Source organism: Diplotaxodon limnothrissa, linkage group LG18, assembly GCF_057381915.1.
Source record: "Diplotaxodon limnothrissa isolate DT_005_m linkage group LG18, D_limnothrissa_male_GT1.1, whole genome shotgun sequence".
Lineage (NCBI taxonomy): Eukaryota > Metazoa > Chordata > Actinopteri > Cichliformes > Cichlidae > Diplotaxodon > Diplotaxodon limnothrissa.
Genome location: NC_140613.1, coordinates 16,454,025 through 16,476,890, shown reverse-complemented (window position 1 = coordinate 16,476,890; position 22,866 = coordinate 16,454,025). Strand labels below are relative to the sequence as shown.

General features: G+C 39.1%; 1 protein-coding gene across 3 annotated transcripts; it reads left to right on the top strand.

The window, feature by feature from the left end:
- Window positions 1-1,943: 1,943 nt before the first annotated feature.
- Window positions 1,944-22,173, top strand: mapre2 (microtubule-associated protein, RP/EB family, member 2). 3 transcript variants are annotated; one of them, XM_085377179.1, is made up of 8 exons: window positions 1,946-1,968; window positions 4,515-4,542; window positions 15,689-15,816; window positions 17,124-17,269; window positions 17,391-17,607; window positions 17,846-17,991; window positions 20,780-20,938; window positions 21,069-22,173. In XM_085377179.1, exons 3-8 carry the CDS (start codon window positions 15,696-15,698, stop codon window positions 21,165-21,167), a joined length of 888 nt encoding a protein of 295 aa, XP_085233305.1. In that variant the 5' UTR covers window positions 1,946-1,968; window positions 4,515-4,542; window positions 15,689-15,695; the 3' UTR covers window positions 21,168-22,173. The 3 variants fall into 3 exon arrangements, with proteins under 3 accessions (XP_085233304.1, XP_085233305.1, XP_085233303.1); XM_085377178.1 differs by lacking the exon at window positions 4,515-4,542 and having other exon boundaries at window positions 1,944-1,968; XM_085377177.1 differs by lacking the exons at window positions 1,946-1,968; window positions 4,515-4,542 and adding an exon at window positions 11,100-11,412.
- The last annotated feature ends 693 nt before the right edge of the window (window positions 22,174-22,866 follow it).

Genomic DNA, 22,866 nt, shown 5'->3' with positions numbered 1-22,866 from the left:
TCATACATTTTCAGAAGTAATGGGAAAATGTATGACAATTTTAAATATCAGGATTGTTTTTAACACCAGGATGCAAATCCTTTGCAGTCAGTGACTGCCTAAAGATTAGAACCCATGGGCATCGCCAAATGCTGTGAGATGCTCTGCTAGGCTTCGACTGCAGCCGCCTTCAGTTGCTTTTCATTTGCTTTTCTGCATTCAGTAAGTGAAAAGCGTGCTCTGCTGGGTGGAGTTCAGGTGACTGACTTGTCCATTGAAGACTATGCCTTTTATTTACCTTTACTCTTGGGTTGCTTTTATAGTATGCTCTGGGCCATTATCCATCTGTGCTGTTAAGCTCAGTGTAATTGGTTTTGCAGCATTTGATTGAATCGGACCAGGGAGTACAGCCCTGTTAACCTTACAATTCATCCTACTTCTTCTATCATCAATAAATGCTGGTGACCCTGTTCCACTGGCAGCTATACATGCCCATACCATAACACTTCCTCCACCATATTTGATATATGATGTGGTATGCTCAAGATAATGAACTGATTTTCAGCTTTAGGCTCTTTTGGATGTTCTATGATAAGTGAGTGTAACCAGTAGTTTGCACATTGCTGTAAATCATTTGCATTTCCATTCTTGAATGCATCCATTCATTGTGGTCGTGGACAATACACCTGCCTCCACAGAGTGCGTTCTTGTCTTGTTTAGGTGTTGTGAAGCTGTTTTTCATGGAAATAATTCTGCCATCATCCCTTTTGGTTGTCTTTGTGTTTTGTGGGGGACATTTTGGTGTTACTGACAGTCAGTCAGTGCATTCCTTGTTTTTAGACATGTATCAAATTTAGCCATTGCTACAGTTTTTGCCAACTGTGTGAAAGGTTTATTTGAATTTTTCACACAGATATACATAAGGCCCCACCTGGTCATGAAACTGCTTGCTAGTCAGTTGCCCAATTATTTATGAGCCACTGAAAAAGCATAAACAGTAAATGCAAAATGTTTGTTAAGTACCTCGAATTACAGCTGAAAGTCTACACTTTAATCACATTCTGGGTTTTTCAATACACTAGCGTGTACAAGAGGGAACAACAGCTCAGAATATGCAGATACTCAGTTTAAATAATTCAGCCAGTCTTACATTTCAAGTGCTGAAAACAGACAATATATGGAAATTTTGCTTGATTAAACCCCTGTAGTTATTATTTGGAAATTAATTAATCAGCCAAATGCATCCACTGTCTCATATCAGCAGCAATACCATTTTCTTCAGTGCAAAAAAAAAAGAAAAGAGAAAAAAACCCCATCATTGTATCACTCAGTATGCCTGACTATATACACAAGTTTTCCAGGATTTAGACATAAACATAGACTTTATTAATCCCACACTGGGAACATTAATTTATTACAAGGGTCAGGAAGAAAAATGAATTAGTTATATTAGAAAAATAAAAATCGAAAAATAAATAACAAGAATAGTGTACATAGATGCCAAAACACTATGTTATATACAAATGGTCATTATACACTGTAAAACAACAACAAAACAAACAAACACCGAAATGTATGTACATAGAGTGCAGTAGGTGTGGTAATGTAGGTCTTTTGACCTACATTACCATTGAGGTCTTTCATTCGTATTATTTTACATATTTATTTTATAAACGGTGGTGTTCAGCTGCGTGCATCTTCAGATGGACGATTTGCATTTTCCTGGAGTAAAAGTGAAGTGACACGAGGCGACAGGACAGAAAGCTGTCTGATTGTTGTGAACGATCAACGCATCACAACTCGATTGGTCAATATCATGACAGAGGTCGGCGACGCACCAATCAGCAGAAAGAGCGATGAGACGCTGTCCATTCAGCTCTCCGCTCGCAGTTCACCGTCTTACGAGAATGGGCGTTTGAGGGTGGGGTGACTCAGCCGGAAAACAGCCTTTTTTTTAACACCTTGTAACCTGCGGATCGGAGTTCACTGGTGAGTGAGATTTGCTTTTACTGAAAATTTTCACTGTGGAATTTGAATTGAAACGTGCAACGGCGAAAATCAATGCAGAAATATGAACGTATTTAAGCGGCGGTCGCTGTTTTGTACCGTGATGTTGTCCGGGGTCAGGACATACGTCGGCTGTCACAGCACTGTCAAAGTAATGGCAGGAGAAAATATTAGCCAACTGTAACTTGACGGTTAGCCGGAGAAGATGTAATACTGTATTTATAAGTCACGTCTACCTTCGTAAAAGTCTGTTTGATAGCATTAGCTTGCTTTTCCAGGCAGTCTGTCATTTCTAATACAAAGTTGAGTTAGCTTCATTTACGAGACTTGGTGCAGCAGCTAGCTGCTCGGTGGCGGTGGAGGCGCTTAAAAAATCTCAGAAAAGAGGAGCACTGTTTGGTGTTTTCCCTCTTCAGCAACCACAGCTAAAAGAAGGGACAGAAGAAATGAAGAAGGGGTCACCATAGACGAGTGTCGCCTTTTGTCTTGGGTGCAGATAATGCCCTTTCTAAATGCCAAAGGAAAACTTTCTTTCTAAAGTAGCGGGTTAACAATCTCTCAGGTCTTAGGAAAAGACTCCTCGCAGTCTAACAGGGTTTTTCTCCCTTAATATCATCCTAACCCGTTTTTCTGGAGATCATAACCTCTACAACCTGCAGCTCGGATTAACAGAGGTGCATTTGGGATCCTCTACCAAAGGTTGGTTAGCTCTTAGTGGGAAAAGGGCAAGCACAACTCTGCCTGATGCTTCACAGCCCAGTGTTGACTCATTGCAGGCTAACGTATAGCAACACTTACTGTAAGAGCATCATCTTCCAGATGTGGGCTGACATGCTACCCCACCCTTACAAAACCCTCAGCAAGCAGCATTCACAAGACAAAAAAAGCTCTCGGCTGTCTGGCTGCTCCCTTACACTTAAAGACTTATGTTTAAAAAAAAAAAAGATTCACTTATTGCTCTATATATGACGTACTGTGTAGGAATGTGGGGAAACACAAGGCGAGCAGTCTTTTTACTACTAAAAAAAGCCATATGAATGATAACAAACTCTATGACTAGTCAGTAAATCCATTATTTATTCAATTAAATACACAGAAATTCAAAGATTTAGTAGACTATAACATAGTTTAAATGATGTACAAAGCATGCAATCCACAATTACCACTTAATATCCAGAAGCTGTTTAAAATGAGGGATAACAAACACAAATGACGATGTATGATGATGATTATCCAGTTTAGTGTGAAGATGCTTTAAGTACTGAGAGTTCATCTGTAGCTGGATTTGACATGAGCGATTTATTTCTTTTTCTTATTTAGTTGCGATTCTTTTTAAAATGTTCCTTTTTTGCTGATTTTAGGTGTTCCAAAAGTCTCACCTTTAACCTATACCCTTTTGGATTTCTCATTAATTTCTTGTCATATAAATAAACTGAATAAAGATAAAGAATTTGCAGCCTAAATGCATTTTTACTCATAGTCTTACTCAAGTCTGACTCAACTAACATATTATTAGGTTAGTAAAACTTATGAGTTAACTTATAGTTGTACTCCTAAAATTCCATGAATGAATGTTAAATGGTCACCATATTTCCACTCTCAGTATTCCTTGTCTTACCCCATTTAAAACTATTTCAAGGGATTATATAAGATTGCTGTTTCTCAAGATTACATTATGTGACACATCATTTGATTGATGTATATATTTTCATTTTAGTGTTAGGGTACATCCATACTAAAAACTATGCTTTAGTTTTCAAAACATGTAATTTTTCCTAATCTGTCTCGCATCCACACAGCTTAAAGAGACCGTTTTGAAAAAAGCTTCTGACACACTTTTAGTTGGAAAACTCCAGCATTGGATATTTTAGTCCAAACATGCTGATGCTTTTTGTAAAGGGATGACTGTGTTCACCTCATGATTGGGTCCTTTAAAATTGAGCCAAAACAATCTAGCAAAGCTCACAAACCTTTTATTTCTACTGTCCCACTGCCATGACTTAATCAAGCAATGTCGCTGTTACTTATCCACAGTTTTGGTCAGAAGTTTACATACACTCATCATGGGCAGGAATATCATGGCAATCAGCCTCAAACATATATATGTACACCCACACTAATGATTTGTTTAAATGTCTCTTAGCAAAAGCATCTAAACCAGATGCTTTTGGTAGCCATCAACAACCTTCAGTACCACTTATGAAAAGATTTGAGTGAGTGAATATTTGTGAGCCTGTATATATACTTTGATCCTGTGTGAATTAGAAAAGATGTGCACTTTACGCTTCCCTGTTCCTGCTCCTTTTTTGTTTTTATAACCTACCATACAGTGTTTTAGCATCTAATAGGCGTTCATGTTAATGGATCTACTCTACTTTTTATTTCAGTCAATAACTATAAGTGTGTTGTTTTTTTGTTGTTTTGTAATGTAGTGGTAAGCATCAGCTACCTGCCTCAGATTGCGATGATACTGTACACATTTAAGAAAATTTCTGTTCTTTATTTCAATTTCTTTTTGTCAAGTGCAGCACGGAGGAACATCCCTCTGCAGTTGAAGTAAGCAGTAATAGACCCAGAGGATGTGTGTGTTTATATTTCATTCTTAGGGCTTTACAACCTGACCATATATTTAGAAAAAGCTATGCATGCTCCACCTCTTCAAGCCCTTCAGATTGGGAAGTGATAAGTTTATTCCTGTGACAGCCTAGAGTTGACATTAACCCACCCACCTTGCAGTGACACGGTATGGTGGGGGTACAGTTTCTGGCCACTGGGACGAGCACACTTTCCTGTTTTCATGCCTTCCCTGAAGTTTGACCATGACATGCTTTCACTGTGTGCTGCTGCCAGACACAAAGCAGACCTCTGTGCTTGTGTTGTGCCCAGCGTGCTACGGTATGGCTGTCACTTGTCAGTCTGAAAGGGCTTCTAGCATTACCATAGTGGAAAAGTAGCATTGCATGCCTGTGGCTGTCAGTGGAAGTGTCTGCAATTCAGTCATTAATGAGATTAGTCTTGGTTATGCCTTGTGTTCAGCTCTGCAGGAATTTGTGTAGACTACTACACAAAGACTACTTTTGACCCAGCAGAGCAGTGGTGTCAAATTCATTTCAGTTTTGCGGGCTGCTTGCATTTGAGTTTGCTCTCAAATGAGCTGAGCCCAGTAAAACCAACTACTAGCAATGTGGGCTTAGTTCTTAATATCTCATTTAAAAAAATAAAAAAAAAACCTCACACCAAATATATTCAGTAAATTAACAAATAATGAAGTGCAGCCTCAGTCTTTATGAAAAATAAGAGCAAACTCAGCTTTCCACACTTAGTTTACTGCCATGACATAGTCATGAACTGTTTTGTACTCTTTAATGACTAATTGGAAGTATCGATGACTTCTTTACATTTATTTCACAATTTGGACCCTTGGGTGTTCCTTGTGCTGGATGTTTGACACCCTTACAGAAGAAGAAGAGGGAATGTCTTTCAGGGTGACCGCACAAGATTCCCAAGTTAAATTAGAGATTAATATTATGCATACTGTTCACTGCCTTGATTTATTTCTGTTACCTCCATCTGAGTGATTCAAATGGAAAAAAATAAGACTCATAGTGTAAATTATGGGAGCAACTTCACAGTTAAATCATATAGGAATCTGCAGCTTCAGATTAAAGCTCTTTTGCATTGTTGTCCAAATGTTGAAGCCGTATAATTACTGTTGTGAGTGTACAAAAAGTAATGCATGGAATTTTGACATGTTGAAGGCCCTGATTTATACTGATGTGGACATTTGTAGGGGGGTAAAAACTGATCACAGAAGGAGAAAACAACATACACCTAAAGCAATAAAACTGTCAGGAGAAACTGCTGTAAGACCTACCTGTCCTGTGTTCTGGACCAGAAATGTACACATCCTTCAGCAAGTGACATTTCTGTCATTTGTTTGGGAAGAGTTAGCGGGTGCTTTCCAAGCTAACAAACTGACTGCACCCCCTGGGTAGTACAGCCTTCAATGCCTCAGCTGCTTCTCCAACAGAGATGGATTTTTTTTTACATATAAACAACTGTATTGGCTGTGTATGTCTGTAAAATACAAACTGGAAAAGCTGATGTCCACAGCCTTCAGCAGATGACATAAAAGAAAAAAAAATTGAACCAGAAACAGAAAACTGATTTGTTTTATTTTTTGTTGTTGTTGTTGTTGTTGTTGTTGTTTTGATTGTATTAAAGCTGTTTGCTAGTGGAGCAAGAAAGATAGGTGTTATATTCAAAAGTGCTTTCATCACCTGGCAGTATAATGAAAAAAAGAACTAATGAAATTTCAGATGATAGAGAACAGATGACTATTTTCTGCACATGTAAGCACAAGTGTTCTTTTTAAACTTTGACTTGCCCTTTGGTATGTCTTGGATACAAAAAATGTTAAAAGCTGTTGTCCTATATCATTTCATAACTAAGTTAATAAAACTCTGTATATTCACTGGCCACTTGCACCATGCTAGTACAGGATTGGATCTCCTTTTGCTTTCAAAACTAATGGGTTTGAGCTTTGTGACATAGTATGTTATCTGTTGGAAGCAGCCATTAGAAGATTGGTACACTGTGGTCATACAGGGATGGACGGGGTCAGCAGCAGTACTGAAGCAGGCTGTGGGATTTAAACAATCCTCAGTTGGTACTCAGGAGCCCAAAGTGTGCCACGACAATATCCCAAAAACGGGTTAAACCACTGATGCAATGCTGGATGGCTCTATGGTCTGACCCTACCATCTAAATGTAGCAACAGAAATTGAAACTCATCAGACTAGGCAACATTTTTCCAATCTTCTGTTGTCCCATTTTGGTGACTGAATTGTAACCTCAGTTTGCCTTTTTGAGTCTGACCATTCTCCTGTGATCTCTGGCATCACTGAGGCATTTTCAGACAATGAGCTTTTCTTTTTCTGACCATTTATTTAGTCTATAAACTCTAGAGACTGTTATGTTGGGATCCCAGTAGATCAGCAGTTTCTGAAATACTCCGACCTGCCTGTCTGGTACGAGCAACCATATTAAATTCAAAGTTGATTACACTGCCTTTCCTTCCCATTCTCAACTTTTTGAAATTCAGCAGGTCGCCATGACCCTGTCTGCATGCCTAAATGCATCGAGCTGCTGCTGTGTAATGATCTGATTAGAAATTTATGTTAATGAGTAGTAGGTGTACCTAATGTAGTGGCCTGTGAGTGTACATATGGGGCAATTAAAAAAGAAAGTCCTTATATTTATACTGAAAATTGTATTATCAAAAGACAAGAAGTGAATAAAACTGGACTATATATATCGTTTTCCATTTTTAAAACATTCATCTAGAGTTAAATTTATTGATTTATAACTGTGACCTCAGCTTTGGCCTGATGGTGGCACCAGAGTTCTATTTAAGAGTTTCAGCTGAGCACAAAGACTGTTGACTCTGAATTGTGAGTATTTGACATTAGAAGCAGTATTGTTGATTTTGACAGAAAATTGTTGGCCCCTGCATCAGAGTGAGTGTTGACTTGAGGATCAAATTCCAGTAAATAAGCCCTGCTAATGTTTAACGGAAGTTGCTCCCTTACATTGCAGGCCAAAAACATGCTGACATGAAAAAGTCCAGTCACCTCAGGTGTGAGTTTACCTTTGGACCAATGATGGTGGTGAATAGATTGTAGGATAGACCTCAAAATCTGTACCTGTATTTCTTGCACCATCACCGTTTAAGTTTATATGTAAACTGTAAAGGCCTGTCCTCAGACTCAAATAGCAATTGGGTCTTCTAAATAAAGGAGTGGCAGAGAAAATATAAGAAACAGTAGGAAAGAAATCAAGGCAATAGAACAGAAGAGCAGAAATGCTTCATCTTTGTCCTTTGAACATAGTTTGTGCATAAAATCCCTGCATCTTTGCTTAACTGTTTTCAGCAGGTAGCGTAGTCCCCTGCTATTATAAAGCTTTTCATCATCCCTGTTAAATACCGTCATGTGTACTATTGCATTCTTGATTACTAACCATAACAGGCTGGACTGATTCTATTTTGATATTATCAGTTTAATGCTGGGCTATTTGCACAAATCATTATTCTTATAGTGTGAAAAAGAAATTCATTTTTAAAATCAATACAAATGAGATATTTGTATTAGTTACATTTATTTATGTAATGCCTTTTACAGACATAAAAGTTACAAAGCGTTGTACAACAACTAAAACCAATAGAGAGTGACTCACACTTGTGTTTAAAATATATAGAGCTCACTTTTTAGACCTTATTTCTGTGTCCCATTTCACTGTGGTTGCCCAGCAGTGATAAAAGCAACACAAAACAAAGCAGTTTAACACCAACACATTGGTAACACAAACAGAAGAGAGCTTAGCAACCACAGGACTGTTGTTTGCGCTTAAACCACAGACCCGTGCATACTGATTTATGATGTTCATGTGGTTTATAATTACATTTATTACACACATTTTATACATTTTAACGTATGTTACAGCTGAATTATAGACTGATTAATTGGTTTGCTGTTGAACAGAAAATTAATCTGTAAATGTTGAAATTGGGAATGGACCTATTCTCAAATTATGGTTGATGCTGATTTATCATATTTGTTCATATAGTCTTGTTTGTTATTCATTTCCCCTTTTGTGTCAGGCAATCAAATCAAAAATAATATGAAATAACAGTTTTAAAGGCTTTACATTTACATTTACATTAGATTTCATGACATTTGAAGACACCACTTGCATTTTGGGTAATGGTTATAATGCACTGATATATAAAGGCCAGTATTTGTCCTTGTGGCTTGTATCAGTGATTGAAGTGGTGTGTTTATATTTTGTGTCATATCAGTTTTTGATGGCTAAATGATTTAAAAAAATGTACTAAAGAGCTAGAAAAGTATAAGCAAGGAAGCAATTTATTTATATAGCACTTTCAGAACAACTCCCAGCTGAACACGAAGTGGTGTACACTTGACATGCCAGAAATGATACATTGAATAAGTAAAAAATAAAATAAAATAAAGATAAAAATTAAAAAACAAGATGATAATTAAAATTACATTTAAAATAATAAAATACCCTGGCTTTCACTGTATGACCACTACGTTGGACTCCAGCCCCCCTGTGACCCCAAATTAGGTTAGCGGTTTAGAACATGGATGGATTGCTTTGTTTCTCTGGAACAAAGGTGAAATGACTATCGTCAATGACATAATTTTGATTTTCACATTAGCTTCACAATTGGTACATCCCAAATAATGGTGATATTTTTTATTTTATTTTACTGATTGGACATTTTGTGATTATAAGTAGATTCCTCGGATCATTTAAAAAGTAAAATAAAATGGATTCTTGTTCTCGGTTGATTTACTGGTGATGATGCCGAGTAATTGATGTTGATTAGATCGATAGTTTGCATACATGCATCATGGTCATGAGGGTTATGCTAATTTGTAGCTTTTAAAGATTCATTTGAGCTGTTCTTTTTCCAGGGTGGAATTGTTGTAAACCATTAATCTTAAATGACTTTTAAAAAACTAAATTTTGTGAACTGGTTTGAACTTATTTTGGATTTACTCTAATCCGCAGACCCTCAAAAATATTCATGCACCCCCACTAAAATTTGGTTATATGTCTCTTAGCAAGTTGCTCTTCAACCAGACTCTTTTGGTAGTCATCAACAAACTTCTGACATAACTCTGGCTGGATATTTGAACACTTCTTACGAGAATCGGTAGAGTTGTTGGTTTCGTGGCACAGACCTAGCTTTAAGCGTAGTTCATAAATTTTCAATGGCATTGAGGTTTGGGTTTTGGAAGTCTATTCGAGTCTATTTTAGGTGAAGTTGTACAATTTGGAGATAGTCTTCCTTCATTATTCTGTCCACTTTGTGCAATATACCAGTTAGAGGTGGGAATCACCATACATCCCATGATACGATATTATCACAATACTTAACGCACGATACGATATTATTGCGATTTAAAAAAATAAAATAAAATTTTGCAATATTCAGATTCTGTACATAAAGTTAAACTTTATCAATATTCATTTTATCTAATATCAAAGTCTCGCACTCAGTCTTTCTCTCATTTCAGTCAGTTTTATTGTTGACAAACTGAACGGTTTGTATTACAGTCTAGTCCAACTTAACTGAATGCAACCATCTGGTACAATTATAGCTATTCTAAACTATGCAATTTATGAAAACTATGCAGCCCATTCAGCAACTGAAGAATTTGAAAGTAAATTAAAACAAAATATAAATTTACATTAAATAAAAAAAGTTTTAAACTTAATTAAGATAAAACATATCTTAAATTAAAATAAGTAAACTGTCATGTTTATTGCTGCCAAAAAAAAGTTAAACACATTTGGACAGTGAAGGAATGTCAGGATTCTTGCTCAGAAAAAGGGTCAACATGCTCTGAGCACAAAAACCATTTTTGTAACAAAATATCAATTTCTGCTGTCCCTGTATCGATACATTATTAGCAAACAAAATATCACGATACTACACAGTATCGATTTTTCCCCCCCACCCCTAATACCAGTACCACTAGACATGATGCCCCAGAACATAATGCTACCACTACCATATTTTTTAAAAATGTATGCTGTACAGTATTTCCACCCTGGAAAAAGAACAACTCAAAGAAATCATTAAAAGTTAACCTGATATTCATGCCCATGATGAGCGTGTGTAAACTTCTGACTGAAATTCAGTTAGTAATCAAAACAGCATTTTATCACACACCATGAATGGACATGATTTCATCACCAACACTACTGGGTATCGTTTGCCTACATCTGCTTTAATACCAATCAGCTATCTGATGATCTAATTAAGGTGAAGTGGATGTGCTGCGTCTTCCCTTTATTCCCATCCCTTCTTTTTAGCTGATTGGTTGTCGCCTCTGAGTTTTTTTGTTGTTGTTTTTTTCCCTTCTTTTAATAAATCCCCTCGCCGCACCTCAAAAAGCGACGAGCATCACACATCGATCTGACCTCCCCGGCGATACTTTTCAGCACTCAAGTAATCAATGAAATTTTGGTGTACTGAAATAGCCCACCATAGGGAAAACAGGCAGCCAACCCCGCGAGTCACGTGGTACAGGGAGCAGCAACGTCATTAGGGCAGAGATTTGTGAGGAATAAGCAGACAGAAGGAGAGAGAGCCCCGGAGGTGCGGCACTTTCTTAGCATTTTGCATCGTTCCTCTTGCTTTTTTTCCCTCGTCCCCCCTCGGCCAGAGAAAGAACAGAGTTTCTGTTCAACATTTTTAGAGACCCAAATGCCCGGTCCCACCCAAGCCCTTTCCCCAAATGGAGAGAATAACAACGACATCGTCCAGGACAACGGAACCAACATCATTCCTTACAGGAAAAATACAGTGCGAGGAGAGCGCGCCTACAGGTAAACCAGTGAAATGTCGCATTTGGTTTAATGTCAGGAAAAGAAAATCACACCGCTGCAGACCCCCCCAAAAAAACCCGCAATCCGGCCTCCTCCTCTTCTTCGGCGTTTTCCTCCCTGCACCCATCCGCTTTTTCCCCCCACTCACCAATCACACTCCCCTGTCATGTTAGCCCTCTGTACCCGACACTGTGTCGTAAATCGCTCTTAAGTTAGCTTAAACCCTCCCCCTGCTTCTCCAGTAGCACCCGAAACCACTGCTGGGACTAGCATGTAACGCTGTCAACTGTTTTATTGTATTTGGTGGTGCGCAATGGTACAGGCACGTTTTTTGGAGGAGTGGGTCCAGCTTGTCAGATGACAGGACTACACAGACAGCTCCTCCTGTTCCTCCTCCTGCTGCTGCTGCTAGAATATTCCCATCGTGACTTGACACTCCGCAGCTACTGAATCCCCCCCACTGTCGCCATTAATATGTGTCTGGGTGATGTTGTACTGTGGGTGTCTGTAAGGGGGAGACCCTCTACTAAGACTTGCCGCACAAGCCCGGTTTCTTCTTATTGAATTGAAGCATCATGCCCAGCCCTGGTGTCGGCAGGCTATCCCTGCAAGGCTAACAAAGCATGCTAAGCGGCGCATACATCCGCTTTGTTGACATGGAGAGGGGCTGGCCCAGTTTCCTTCCTAGAGCCGAGGCTCTGCTGCTGCTGCAGTGGTCTGATAACCCAACTTTAACGCTGAATGGTTGGGGTTATTATTATGCTGCATATCCTGGTGTCTGTTTGAGGGGGATGCTTTGGCACCATATTATCGCGGTTATAAAACCACCAGATGGGTGTTTCTTTTAATGCTGCATTAAAAGAAACACCCATCTTCTTGTCTGTGAAATGTTGTAAAAATTAGAATCAGTATTGAGATCAGCTCGACTTCTTGCATTGAGGATTGTAGACCTGCGAACAGCCTTTGGAGAAGTGAGATTGTGGGTTTTAGAGAAGGCCTCAAGGCAAAAACAGCAGTCAGTGAGAAAATAAATGCTTTATCTTGCTTTCCTTGCTGTTGGAAGTCAATATTGTAGTTGAATTTAGTTTTTCTTTTTTTTAATTCATTGCACAGCTTTGCTCCTTGCACAGGAACATTATAAAGCTGCAGTAATATGTGCAATGACATATTTGCATGTTTATATATTACTGATTGTGTTTTAAAGAGCTCATTTCCATTATTATGATGCTCTGTTGCAATTCTCTGAATGATATTTTTTCATATTTCAGATATTCTCAGGTGGGATGTCCACTCATGTGCAGACTTTCCTTCCACAATATCTCACGCTAAGAGTTAACAAATGAATTAGGAAGAAATAACTGTTTTGTTGACTTCTTTTAAATGTGTAGCTTAAGGGTCAAAGTTTGAGTTTACTGATGTATCTTTGGCACATTGCATGCTTTCAGTATGCATACTGCAAGTAGAGCAGGTGCCCTGAGGCCTCCAAAGTCACAGTTTTGCAATTCGATCAAATCTAATCAGCCTTTGCAACAGCTTCTGTCTGCTCCGCTGTGCAGGAAAAGTCAAATTAAAAGATCCCTTTTTCATCCTGCAATGTATTATAAGTAGAGCTGGGCGATATGAGATTTTTTCATATCACGATATGTTTTTTTCATTTCAGGCGATAACGATATCTATCACGATATCAGCCAAATAACTATATTTGTAAGATTTAAATGTGCCGTTGCTCACAAGTAAAATGTGAAATAATCAGCAGCTTGTTTTGATTTAAATATTTATTTCCCATAATAAGTTCAACAGGGTAGATGTACTTAAGGAACATGAGACTTTTTCAGATAAATAAAGGCAAATATTGCAAACTACACAAAAGGCAGCCGCTAAAGCGTTTAAGTTTCAAAATAGAACAAACGGAACAGACTACTAAATTGTCAATTCCACTTAGAAACAAAATATTAATTCTAAAAATAAATCTTAGTTTGTTTTACAGAAGAACAGACAAAACTAACTTTTGTCAATATCAAATAAACTGAGAACTAAAAGGAAATTCTCAATCTCTCCTTGTTGTATAGCTTAGCTTTTCAAACAGTTTTAACAGTTACTTTAGTCTGACAAAAGCCGAATGACGAATTAGCGCTTCCAGTCAGAGACTGAGGCTACGTCCACACGTACACGGGTGTTTTTGAAAACGGAGATTTTCCGTTTTCGTTTTAAAAAATAATCCCGTCCACACACAAAGGCAGAAATGAAGGAAAACGCTGCTATGAACATGCCAAAGCAGCAAGTGGCACTAGATTCCTAACCGTGCAGAAATGTTGGCCAATCAGAAGTCTAGAAGCCTCGGTGGGAAAAAGTAAACAAAGCTGGGGCATAGAAGCAGACCCGAGTCGTATGTGTGGACGGACAGTAACTGTGTGTATATGTAAGCATTTAAACACTGCAGAGTAGAATTAACAGTAACAGTATTGTAGAAATTCATTTCACCGAAACAATAACGTGGCGCACAGTGTGACGCATGCACCAGTTCATTGTATTTCCAGACTTGCTTTCGTGCCGAGTAGCGTGCAATTTACAGTGCACGCTACTCGGTTTTTTGTCAGACTTGAAATAGCCGAAATACCTTCACCCTACGGAACTTCTATGGCTCTTCCGTTCGACAATCTCTCCGGCATTGGAACCGTCATCTGTTTTCTCTTCGGTCACGCTCGGTTGATTTTTCTAGTCGGCACACTCATTTCCTCCATTACCCACTGCCTGCTTCCCAAACAAACACACGTGCGGCTTGGCACTTGTGCTGTATGTAACAAGTCACGCGACGTGACGCTGCGGCTGTGATTGGTTCGGCTCTGCGCTACTTAGTTTGGATTGGCTGACCTTTTTTTAAAAATGTTTTTTATTTTAAGAGGACAAGAGCGGCGAAGTCTATCGCGATAGCTTAATTTCTCTATCGAGTAAAAGTTATATCGCGATACATATCGTTATCGTTCTATCGCCCAGCTCTAATTATAAGTATCTACAGTAGATCATCACCTCACTCAGTCATTGATTTGGTTAAAAAAAACAAAAAACTGCTCAGATATTTTAAGGAGCTTGGAAATAAAGGGACTGGACTTCTTAAAGACATTTCACCTCTCATCCGAGAAGCCTTTTCAGTTCTAAAACCAAAAGGCGGAGAGTCCCTGCTCAGATATGACTGTTTCTTAAAGTGTATAGCAAAGAACTGTTTATGCTGAGATAATTGAATCTGCTTTGAGTTTGCAGACAAAGTTACCCCCACAAACCCAGGGTAATTTCTTGAATTTATTGCTGTGTTTTTGTCCCGTGTTCCACTGCTGTGTGGTTATTTTAATGTGACTTATCTTGTTAAGCAGATAGTCTTGCATGCAGAGATCATTTTGCCCAAGATAACATTGATTCATGCCAGATTTCAATCTCCAAGCCCAAACTTGTATTTCCAGTATCAAACTGTGATCTTATCTGCACCTCTACTGCTTTGTGTTATAGTTTGCCTAACAGTCTATGACAGACTGTTAGGGAGGGCTTTGGACTCTGTGTGTCACACCTGAGGATGATAATGTGGACATTAGTATTGTTGACATGTAGCAGCCAGGGGTCGGGTGGCATTGGGGGGTTCAGAGTATGTTTTATGCTGCTGGGCTTCTTTGCGGGTCAGTCTGGGCATGTGGAGAAATGCTAAAGATCAACTCGTGTGCTATGTCTAGATGCAGTCTCACTGTTTGCTTTCCAGGCTGAAGATTTTATTTAAGAGATTATACAATTCTGTATAGTTTAACTGATTGGGCTAAACATGAGCAAAGCAGTTAGGATTTGTTTGGCCAGTAGTTGTTCTAATTAACCAACATTAACTGTCCAGCAGCTCTTTTTTTGTGGCCTTTTTAAAATTTGATTTGATTTTTAGATCTCGTCTTTGTGCTTTGAAATAATTTAAGCTGGGCTGTTTTATTGTATATTGAATAGTCAACTGAATTTGCATTAGTATAAACTGTTTATTGATGTTTTTTGTGTATTACCAATTCTTATTTCACTTTCCCAGGGACTGCAGATAGCTGAGTCTCTGAGGAGACTTAAAAAAATAAAATAAAATACATCGTCTCACAGTAAATAGCAGCCCCTTGTCACCATGTCTTAAAATCTTAACCTATTTAAGAAGTTGTCCCATTTTTGAAGACCAACAAACTGACTTGAGACAGAAAGAAATAGGACATCTATCACAGCAACCTAGCTTTTGTTTTTCAGTGTTGTTTCCTTTCTATTGCAGTTGGGGGATGGCGGTCAACGTATACTCTACCTCAATAACCCAGGAGACTATGAGCAGGCATGACATTACTGCCTGGGTTAACGATATCCTCTGCCTAAACTACACGAAAGTGGAGCAGCTCTCCTCAGGTGAGAACAGACGGACCTTTAAAAAGAAAGGAAAAAAAACTTGTTCTTCTCTCTCGCTTCAGCTCATCCTCTTCCTTCCTCCTCCTGTGCCCGACTCGCTGTCTGAAATGGGGGGGGGGTGTGTTTTTAGTGGTTGGTCTTCGCCTGAATAGCTTTCGGTGTAAGCTGGCGGTTAAAGCAACCTGTGGAAACATGTTCACCTCTCCCTGGAAGAGAGTTGTCTATAAATAAACTCTGCCGTGTGCTCTCCTGCTGTGACCAAGTAATCCAATTTCAATCACCCTCTGCCTACACAAACACATGCACACCCACCCCCTTTTTCTCAGGGTGTGGTTTGGTTTAGATGGTTTTCTCATGAGCTCCCTGGTTGGGTTCATGTGAGCTTTACCTAAGGTTGAGCTGGTGTCCTCTTTTCAAATGGATCACTAAGCTTCAGGTTATGTGAGCCATGTTAACGTGAAAGCTCATTAATATTTGTCTTTTTAAAGAAATGAGGTCAAGGATCTGGACATGAAAAGCCTCACATGTACAAAGGCAGGCATAAAAAAAAAAAGAATCGTAGACTGTGTGCAATAACATAAGATGTACTTTATTTATCTCCAAACTTTGTGAATGCTTATGTTACAGCAGCTAAAATTTAAGATTAAACACTGCCTTTAAGAAAATGGGTTTATAGTATATAGATCAATAAGATAAAATGCGCTGTGACAAAACCGGTCATTCAGGAGGAAATCTGAGTACAGCCGCTACTCCTCTGACCAAGTTGAGGTGGTTCACCTAGGATGACTCCTAGGTGAAGTGTTTTGTACATATCTTGCTAGCAGGACAGACCCAGGACAGGCTGGAAAGATGAAATAATAGGTAATAATATATTATAACAAAGTAAAATATCTCAAATTTAACCAAGAAAAGAAAAAAAAAGCTGGCTAAACGTAGTAACAACACAGTAAATATCAAATCACATTCAAGTGACTCCGTATAACAGTGCAGTGCAATAAAGTTGCTTATTGTACACAGTTTTAAGTGTTCTGACTGCAGAGTTTATTTAAGCTGTTAACACGGGAGAACAGATGATTCCCTGCCCGACAGACGTGTGTATTTTAAAGAGTTATTGCACGAGTAGAAAAGATTTCCTGTAACTGTGGTAGCACAATCAGTCTGTTAGAGATTAAGTGGTGCAGAGTGTGGTCAGGATTATTCACGGCATGTTTTTCAGTGTTCTGCTCTCCACCCCCCCCCCCCCACCCCCCCACATACATAATTATTCTTGTGGTGCTTAACTATTTTTATTATTAATAATTCTTTAGGAGCTGCTTATTGCCAGTTCATGGATCTGCTCTTCCCTGGCTGCATCAGTCTTAAGAAGGTCAAGTTTCAAGCTAAACTAGAACACGAGTACATTCACAATTTCAAACTGCTGCAGGCATCCTTCAAAAGGATGAACGTGGACAAGGTGAGTGTCCTGAATATCTTTTACTTTTTTTTTTCTTTTTTCTTTTTTTTTTTTTCACCTCGCTTTACTGTTCGGGGGTTTTAAGTCCTTTTTTTTTTTTTTTTTTTTTTTTTTTGTTCAGATTATTCCTGTGGAGAAACTGGTCAAAGGCAGATTTCAGGACAATCTCGATTTCATCCAGTGGTTTAAGAAGTTCTTTGACGCCAATTACGACGGCAAAGATTACGACCCAGTTGCAGCCAGGCAGGGTCAGGATGCCATCCCCCCGCCTGATCCCGGTGAGCAAATCTTCAACCTGCCAAAGAAGTCTCACCATGCAGCCAGTTCTCCTACCGCAGGTAAGATTCAACTGATGAATAAAACAAAACGAAGGTTATAAATCATGCATGTATGCTTACTGTTATCTGCACATTTTTTTTGACACCTTTGCACTGGATGTATAGGGTATCAAATGGCTAGACTGTTACTTTTCCTGCTCATATATCAGCTCCTGTGATTATTGGGTCTGATTTGTCAAGTTTACACTCAGATATAGTGACAAGCGACCCTTTATTCATAAATATTTCTTCGCTGCAGGAGCATCCAGGTCGAGCTCTACTACTCCTAAGTCTTCAACGCCAACATCCAGACCCTCTTCCGCCAAAAAGATCCCCACATCCGTGTCAACTCCTGCCAAAGGAGAGAAAGAACTGGAAGCACAAGTCACGCATCTTACTGAGCAGGTATGTCTGTGTACAGCTCAATTGTGAGCTTTTTTTAAAAATGTTAATTTTTTATGGTAAATGGCCTGTATTTATATAGCGCTTTACTAGTCCCTAAGGACCCCAAAGCGCTTTACATATCCAGTCATCCACCCATTCACACACACATTCACACACTGGTGATGGTAAGCTACGTTGTAGCCACAGCCACCCTGGGGCGCACTGACTGAGGCGAGGCTGCCGGACACTGGCGCCACCGGGCCCTCTGACCACCACCAGTAGGCAACGGGTGAAGTGTCTTGCCCAAGGACACAACGACCGAGACTGTCCAAGCCTGGCCTCGAACCGGCAACCTTCCGATTACAAGGCGAACGCCCAACTCTTGAGCCACGATCGCCCTTTTATAAACCTTTCAGCTGTAAACGGCTGGTAGGGCAATAACAATACCGTAACGGGTGGCGGCATGGACATCCATTTGTGAATGTGATAACTTGAAAATGAGGAAATGTAGGATTTTGAAAGTGATAACACAGGTGTATCTATTTAAAATCTTGGATGAGTTTGAATCTCAGTGACCTCAAGGTCAGAGGTCAAGTTTTCTGAAAATCTTTTGAATGCAATAACTAAGTAGGAAGTCACCTAGCATTTTTAAAATTGTTACTCAATGTTATTGTGACTCAAATAACTGGATCCTAATTTATTAACATCATAGAATGGTAGACTGTAGAATTTATTGTATGTTTATCTAAGGGCCAGTTTATGCTCACTGCTCTCACCAAATGACAGAAGTGATGTCACTTGCAGTAAGGCATGGCATGTTTTGGCATTTTTTTCGGCCAGCCGTGCACCTTTTCAGTTTACGTAGCTTTGGAGCTATTGCAGCCTCAGCTATTTAAAAAAATTGACAGGCTTGAGGCAAGGCTGTCTATATGGGCATATATATGACACATGTATGCAGGGATTCCCATATGGTACAGAACTCATGGAGAAAGATTTCTACAGCAGCTGAAGAAGATCGCAAAGAGACAAAAGCGCCACAGTGACGAGTAGAAACAGACGTAGCTGTGCAATATCAGCACATCGGTGTGAGAAGTGACCAATGCGGCGAGCATAAATAGGGTTGAAGACTCTGTCTCTGTCAGGCTGTCAGCCAGCTCCCCTGCATTGAATCTCCCATATGTTACTGTGGTGTGATCACTGTGTAAATCAGCCTGCATGAAGCTGCAGAGACACACAACCACTAATCAATGTGAATTATATTTGATGTGTCATAATCAGTTGCACTAATGGAAAACTGCCCGTCACAGTTGGCATCGTGTTGGAGTTGATGTGAAACTGAGTCTGAATTTACTATGTATATATTTTTGAATGGAACTAAATTTGAAAGACGAGTCATTTCATGTTGAAGTACAGTCGTTAAGTGCAGGAGTTTTGACACATTTTTCACTCCAAATTGCCCACATTTGTATTACTGGGTCTAATATTACAGGTCTGTAAGTAAACTGTCTTTTCTCTTTGATAAGATATAGTTTTATCTTCAGTTGTCTGCATGTTGTCCCTCCAGGCTTTAACTGTTTGGTCGTGGTTGTGGTCCAATGTAAAATTGGTTGGTTGGCCCTCACTGAATCAGGTTGGTAATCAGTATGGGCGAATGACAGAATAAAATTGCTGTTTTCTAGCTTCCTGGCATGGTCCTCACTGACACTGATTCGTGTTCCTCCGTCTACTGGATTAAAATGGAGGGTCGTCTCTTCATTTACTCGTTGCCATGGTGAATCCTGGTATTGGAGCTCCATTGATGATGGCTTTTCTTCTGCTACACATACGCTTGACTGAGAGAGAACATACTCAGAAATGATTCAATAATAACTAATAGCTGTGATCAACTTCTGTGGCACTCAAAACTCAAACTGAGTTTGTTAAACCTGCTTTGTGGAACATGGCCAAAGTCGCCCCCTGCTGGCTAAGAAAGGGTGCAGATTTAAGGCACTTGTACATTTCACTTTTCAGATCTGGAGCTACATCTATCTTTTATATACAGTCTGTGTCAAATTAGGAGTCAGACCTAAATCCACTTCTCACTCTGTGGATAGACTAATGGTTCCTTAGAAAGCTGGTATAGAAATAGGCTGTGATTAATGTTACACCTGACGCGTCATATTTGGAGATTCAAAGTACTAGAGATTTAAAATCTTAGCAGACATTCAACTTGTTTCCAAATATTAAAAATAGCACTGAGGCCTTTTAAAGGCACTGTATGTGGTTGGTTTAAAAAAACAAAAACAAAAAAAAACCCCTGTGCATACAAAGCTGCTAAATGCTGTGTGGATATTGTGTAGTTGTTCCACTCTGAGATCCAAAATGTTGCTGGCTGCATTAAATTTGGTACAGTACATGTCAGATTCAAGCCAAGGATTAAACTAAGAAGAAGCGGGCTTGGAGCTCTTGTGCAGTGACCACAAGCCAGAAAATGCTGCCTGGCAGCATTTGATTTTTTTATTTGATTTTTTTTTAATGTACATTTGTTAAGCAGAAACTGGTGAATAGAAGACAAAGACTTAACTGATCGGTAGATCCTTTACTGATATAATGATTGCATTCAATCATTCAGAGCTGCTCTAGTGCTCAAATCACATGTAACTGAAGACAACTTGTATCAGTTAAACAGTTTATCTTGAGTCGTTTTCTTAGAAAGAATCATTCGGATCAGTTTTAATCAGCTTTGTGTTTCTTCTCTGCTTATCTTTTAACGTTGTGAGTCTGTTCAGAGTTTGTGTGTTTTGAAATGCTTGAACATTTATTTTTGCAGGTGAACACACTAAAGTTGGCACTGGAAGGAGTGGAGAAGGAGCGAGACTACTACTTCAGCAAGCTGCGAGAGGTGGAGCTGCTCTGTCAGGAACAGGGGGAGGAAAATGCCCCGTTTGTCGATCGGCTAATGGAGATCCTGTACGCCTCCGATGAGCAGGTCAGTCCAGGCCTTTAGATTGATCCAAGCAGGATCGTGCTCATTCTTTGTTGAGGAAATCATGTGGATTTAATTCAGTGTTTGTGTGCAGTCACATGCGCTTGCCTCAACTCTCTCTTTTCTTTTTTAGGAACGAGGGGAGCTAGCTGAGGGCGACGGACAGGAAGTGGACCAGCAAGCCCACGAGGAGGTGCCAGACGATCAGCAGGAGGAGCAGGATGAATACTGACTGCCATCATCCTTCACCGCAGTTACACCCCACTCTCTCTTTATTTTATTTTTTTAATTTAATTTTTTTGACTATGTGAGAACTGTTAAAGGATTTTCATTTGTCCTCATTTTTATTTTTCATCCTCTCCGAAACTGAGCACATGAAGAAGCCTCCTGAAAGAAGCACCATCACAGGTTTTTGTTTGGGTTTTTTTTGTACCCCTCTGCTCACTGTTCAATGTTTCTTGTGACTTTTGGTGAACTGCTGTGGCGGGTTTGTGGCAATGAGCTCCACCAGCGGACAAGCTCAGACCATCAGAGGACTGTGTGGGCGCAAAGTCAATTCAAATCCTGCAGTTGATGTGATGAAATGCTGAAGTTTAGACAGGTAACCACTACCTGTCAGTGCAAGTGTTAGACTCCCTGCTATTTTTATTTCTTTCTTTTTTTTTTTTCATATCAACAATATTAATCATAAGAATGCAATAAGCAAAGCCCTGGAAGGGCTCGTAGTAGCTCTTATTTAACCTCCTTCCATATGTTGCACTGACATTTGACTTCGTATTGGACAATCTGTCCATAGACCCTCACCGTATTTATTATTGTTGTTGTTATTAAGACTTAGGAATAGTGCAAGGATCTGAATTGCATCCTCGTGAAGGAGGATAATAAAATGTAGTTAAATCCCAACTGTATGACTGTGTCACAGCTGTCATTACAAATTACAAGATTTCAGATAATCAGTGTGCTCGGCTTAGCGTTTGTTCCCACCACACAAGGTGGCTTTAGTGATAGAGATTTAAACCGTAAACATAGGGAAGGAAGAAACATTGTGGAGTAGTCTTATGATGAAGCAGCAGTTTTAAGTTGTAAACCTCCGCTGGAACTGTTGGGATATTTTTTATTATTTTTTTTTTTTAATCACAGGTCTTAGGGAGATGTCAGTTCACTGAGCAATTTGTTACACTATATTCCAGTAAGTACATTGTATACCCTTTCTTAATATTGCATTTACTAATATTGAACTGGGCAGTGCACCATGATGCTTTAGTCATATATTATTGTGTAAATGAAAAAGAATGTAAACATGTACTGTCAATAATTAATGAATGGTAAATGTTTTGTTTTCTTTTTTTATGTCCCACTCATTATGCATTCCCCGACAAAAAATCGTGTTGCATGTTTGCATTTTATTTGTGAATAACTTGACCTGCTTTTTACATATTTAATAAAAAACAAAACAAAAAAAAACATGTTAAGTGAGCTTTTGTATGTTTAACCTGCTCTTTGAAAGATGTTGAGATTCGAATGGATTTGCTGTAATAAAAATCACCTTTTGAGTCCACGGGAGGTTGTTGTCCGTCAATCCATTTTCTTCCACTTACTCGGGGCCGGGTCGCAGGGCCGCCGTCTAAGCACACTAGAGGCGAAACTATGAAACAGGAAGTGAGAACATAACTAAAGCTTAAGTGAACACTTAACTACAACAAGAACTAAAGATGCCAGTATACTCAAGAATATATAAAGATCTATGAATGACAAAAAAATTAAAAAGCTTTAAAAAGACCCAGTCATATCCAGTATCATCACAGAATGAGCCTGAATTCATTTAGCATGACCTGAGATTTAATTTATTCTGTAGCTGATTTCAGACAAAAGGAATTACAAATCAAATTTTATCTTCATTTTCCAAATTAATCGGGGGCTTTAAGGGGACA

Excerpts from the sequence above, each read along its gene's own strand:
- mapre2 (XM_085377177.1), top strand. The coding sequence starts at position 11,291 with ATGCCCGGTCCCACCCAAGCCCTTTCCCCAAATGGAGAGAATAACAAC. Across the intron at positions 15,817-17,123 it reads AGTGGAGCAGCTCTCCTCAG|GAGCTGCTTATTGCCAGTTC; the intron begins GTGAGAACAGAC and ends ATAATTCTTTAG. Across the intron at positions 17,992-20,779 it reads TCACGCATCTTACTGAGCAG|GTGAACACACTAAAGTTGGC; the intron begins GTATGTCTGTGT and ends TTATTTTTGCAG.